Source organism: Dermacentor variabilis, chromosome 5, assembly GCF_050947875.1.
Source record: "Dermacentor variabilis isolate Ectoservices chromosome 5, ASM5094787v1, whole genome shotgun sequence".
NCBI classification, from domain to species: Eukaryota; Metazoa; Arthropoda; class Arachnida; order Ixodida; family Ixodidae; genus Dermacentor; species Dermacentor variabilis.
The window spans coordinates 176,494,220-176,498,156 of record NC_134572.1 but is presented as its reverse complement, the minus strand read 5'-3'; the positions used below and the strand labels follow the sequence as shown (position 1 = coordinate 176,498,156).

The 3,937-nt window shown below is 49.6% G+C and overlaps 1 protein-coding gene across 1 annotated transcript; it reads left to right on the top strand.

Moving 5' to 3' along the window:
• Window positions 1-1,439: 1,439 nt before the first annotated feature.
• On the top strand, window positions 1,440-2,699 carry LOC142583358 (uncharacterized). The gene is made up of 4 exons (XM_075693786.1): window positions 1,440-1,634; window positions 1,993-2,059; window positions 2,140-2,196; window positions 2,341-2,699. The coding sequence occupies exons 1-4, from the start codon at window positions 1,491-1,493 to the stop codon at window positions 2,529-2,531; spliced, it is 459 nt and encodes a 152-aa protein (XP_075549901.1). The 5' UTR covers window positions 1,440-1,490; the 3' UTR covers window positions 2,532-2,699.
• Window positions 2,700-3,937: the final 1,238 nt, after the last annotated feature.

The window sequence follows — 3,937 nt, the reverse complement described above, 5'->3', positions numbered from 1 at the left end:
AATTCCGCCCGTACCTCTATGGCAGGCCATTCAAAGTCGTCAGCGACCATCACGCGTTGTGTTGGATAGCTAAATTAAGGGAGCCTTAAGGACGGCTGGCACGGTGGAGCCTCAGACTGCAAGAATATGACGTCACTGTAATATACAAGTCCGGAAGAAAACACTCCGACGCCGACTGCTTATCACGGGCCCCCATCGATCCGCCGCCGCAAGACGACGAGGATGACGACTGCTTCCTTGGCATAATAAGCGCGGAAGACTTCACTAAACAGCAACGAGCAGACCCGGAGCTAAAAGGCTTCGTCGAGTATTTGGAAGGGAACCCCGACGTTGTCCCTAGGGCATTTAAGCGCGGGTTGTCTTCGTTCACGCTATAAAACAGCCGGATCGTGAAGAACTTCTCACCAGTCCGCGCCAGCTACCTTCTTGTTGTACAGTCAGGGCTGCGTCCAGAAATACTGCACGCCCTACACGACGATCCAACCGGCGGGCACCTCGGTTTCTCCCGGACGCTGTCGAGAATACAGGAAAGGTATTACTGGCCGCATCTGACCGCCGACGTCGCCCGTTACGTCAAGACATGCCGAGACTGTCAGCGACGCAAGACGCCACCGACAAGGCCAGCAGTATTACTGCAGCCGATCGAACCTCCTCGCCGACCATTCCAGCAGATTGGGATGGATTTGTTGGGGCCGTTTCCGATGTCAACATCCGCGAATAAGTGGATCGTCGTGGCGACGGACTATCTCACCCGCTTTGCTGAAACTAAGGGCGCGATCTTGTACGCGTTCCAAAATAGAACGGACCGCCTCCGTTCTAAACGTCACGAAATAGGCGGTTCGCAGTGTTCGCGAGAACGAGAGGAAGCAAACAGCCAATGAGTGAAGTGGAAGCCTGCGTCATGCTTTTGACGTCTGCTTGGGGACCGTATAATATATTGAGAAGCGTTTGCAACATGTTAAGAAATATTTTGCTATTATGAGTGAGTAGCAAAATGTGTTGGTGTTGCTTTTCAAAGATTCAATTTGGAATGGAAAACGACTGAAACAAAATATTGTGGTTAATGTCTTCAAATGGCGCTAGGTGGTGTCGCAGTTTTGCGAAACGTTTAGTGATGGCGCTAGCTACCACCCCGTTTCACGCACACGGCGCGAATTTTGAAGCGGTTGGTTCAGTCGTTCAGTTGAAGCCATGGCGCTTAACCTACAAGCACCGGCGAAGGGGCCGCGCGTGTCGGAGGCTCAGAAGGAGACGGCGGTCGCCTTCATGGAAGCGCATCCCCAGCTGGCTATAAGATCCAGCGAGCTGGGGCCGCGCTTCACTGCTGGCGACCGCCGACGGCTGTGGCAGCAGCTAGCCGACCAGCTCAACACACAAGGCCCCGTCGTGAAAACCACGGAGCAGTGGCAACAGTGGTGGCGGAAGCAGGTGTTCGAGGCCCGCCGCAACGCTGCCGCACTTGCCCAAGAACAAAGGTGAGTGACCGTCCAATGGCCTGGGCGATTTGTCCTTCGACATTGGCGTGTATTTTCAGAAGCACAGGAGGGGGGCGGCTACATGGCTTTCATGGCCGAGTCCTGGAGCTCACCGGGACGGTCCGCCTCCACGGCGTGACCGACCTCCCCTACCAAGAGGTAAGCACACTGCCGCCGTAATATCATGGGTTCCTGAATGGTGCCGGTTTAGAGTTTGCCATTATCTGTAAGTGCTACCTTTAGCAGAACGCGACACCGTTGGTGAACAGGAAAATAGCGTAGGAGAGAATGGAAAAGCAGGTAGGTTAATCAACTAGAATCTCAGTTGGCTGCGTTTTCGGGAAATGGGGGGGTTAAGTGATTAACACAGAATTAAAATGCCTTCGCGGAAGTGCACGAGGACGGTAACACATGGGATCATTAAGCACTGAATAATTGCACAATATTTTCGCAAATTAGTACGAAAACTTGTAACATAGGCATTGTAACGAATAGCCACGCTTATGACATTTTCCAGCAGGCTGACGTCCCCACCTACGCGATGGAAGTCGTCGTCCAAGACGAGGCTGCGGGCGTGAGCACACGTAAGCATCAGAAGAATGAGTGTTTTAATTATCGCCAAGTGTGTGTGCAGTTCGTAAACATTAATGTGTTTACTCTACAGCGGCAGAGGATCCACCGCGCGGCGCGGCGCCTGCCGAAAGGGTGGCCGCTGCACCTGGTAAGTTATTGATTCTCAAGCTGTTAAATAAAATGAGCTCTTGTATTTTACTGAACTAGCCCAATAAGCCATAACATGGCCATAGCCACTTTTATTCGTACCATAAAATGCAGTGCAACTGTAGAAAATGCTGTATGCTTTCAGTGTTGCAGCACCCTGTTCGGCCACCACGTCGACAGCGACCGCGACGGGTGGATACCTTGACGACGATGTCGTCGCAGTGCGCCCGCAGCCTGGAACAGGGCGATGAGGTGCTGCAGGTTCGTAGGCCCTTTGGTGTCATTTTACATGAAGGACATAAATATTCTTTATGCTTTGTTATAAGTAAATCATGAATCTGAAAAACAAATCAGCTTGGGATGTAAACAAGAAATATGCGTTGTATAGAGGGCTCGGTAACGTGTCTTGCCAACGATCAGCCGCCGGACGAAAAGTTGGTTAGCCCTGAAAAGGGCTGTTTGGTGGTGAGAGATGCATTAGAGTAGATGACGGAAGAGTAGTTCCAGCAGGTCTTTGTCTATCCAAACGAAGAGGGCATAGCTTGTACGCGACGCTTGACACTGCCAAAGGATGCCATCAGGCCAGTGGCTCTTCAGCAGAGAGGGAATCGTTGTGCACGTTGCAATTCTTCACAACAGCAGCTTGCAGCCGTGAGCTGGTTGCGAGTAATCAGCAACTGATGCGAACAGTTCCACCATGATTATTCATTCCAGGTGCTGCGCAGAATCGAGGCCTCCACAACCCGCCTCGAGGCCTCCACAACCCGCCTCGCTGTCGCGGCAGAGCGGACGGCAGCAGCCCAGGAGGGGATCCTGGAGCAGGTGCGCGCCATAGCGCAGGACATAGCTGAGCACCTGCAGCAAGCAAGAAATTAACTTATAATTTTATTCATTTGTTTCACCAGTTCAGTTTGTTTTGTTTATTTATTGTTTTTGGTTGAGAGGTGCAATGCGCGCACCCATTTTTGTTCTGTTGTTTGAGTTTCCTTTGAGTAATAGAGGAGGATTTTTTGGTTGAGAGGTGCAATGCGCGCACCCATTTTTGTTCTGTTGTTTGAGTTTCCTTTGAGTAATAGAGGATTTTTTGGTTGAGAGGTGCAATGCGCGCACCCATTTTTGTTCTGTTGTTTGAGTTTCCTTTGAGTAATAGAGGATTTTTTGGTTGAGAGGTGCAATGCGCGCACCCATTTTTGTTCTGTTGTATTTGCCTCTTTCTATTTATGCTTATCCAGCTGCAATGCCAGCGTGCTTTCTTTATTTACACATTTCGAAGGCGCCTAGTCATTCACACTGGAATCGTTACAAATAGTTGTCGATTTCTGTGTATGGGTTTTGTACTGCGATATTTATATTGCTTCACTGTGTTGTAGCTTACTGCACTCATTATGAAGCGTTACCGCATAGTGTTTGCACTGTGATATTTTCATTTCGGCACAGTGAGGCTAAGGTGCAACGACTACAATGTCTTTTTTTCAGAGCACCAAACTAGTCACTCTTTAAGTTGCATAGTTTCACAAATGAAAATGACCATCATCATTGCACCACACCAGTGATTGGTTTCCTCTGGTCTTCGTTCCAAGGGAGTCATTGCAATAATAACTTTCAAGCATGACACTTTCTGGGTGCTGTGAGATTGTAGAGCCAATTATCCATGTTTTATGTAACATGTTTCATCACAGCTGGCAAGTGCACTCACCTTTTTACAATTATGATTCACCTGTTTAGCATTGCACTACAATTGC

Bases quoted from the DNA above. Each gene is read 5' to 3' on its own strand.
- LOC142583358 (XM_075693786.1), top strand. From the start codon at position 1,491: ATGGCCTGGGCGATTTGTCCTTCGACATTGGCGTGTATTTTCAGAAGC. The intron at 2,060-2,139 runs GTAAGCATCAGA...TTTACTCTACAG, and splicing joins GGCTGCGGGCGTGAGCACAC to CGGCAGAGGATCCACCGCGC. The intron at 2,197-2,340 runs GTAAGTTATTGA...GTATGCTTTCAG, and splicing joins AAGGGTGGCCGCTGCACCTG to TGTTGCAGCACCCTGTTCGG.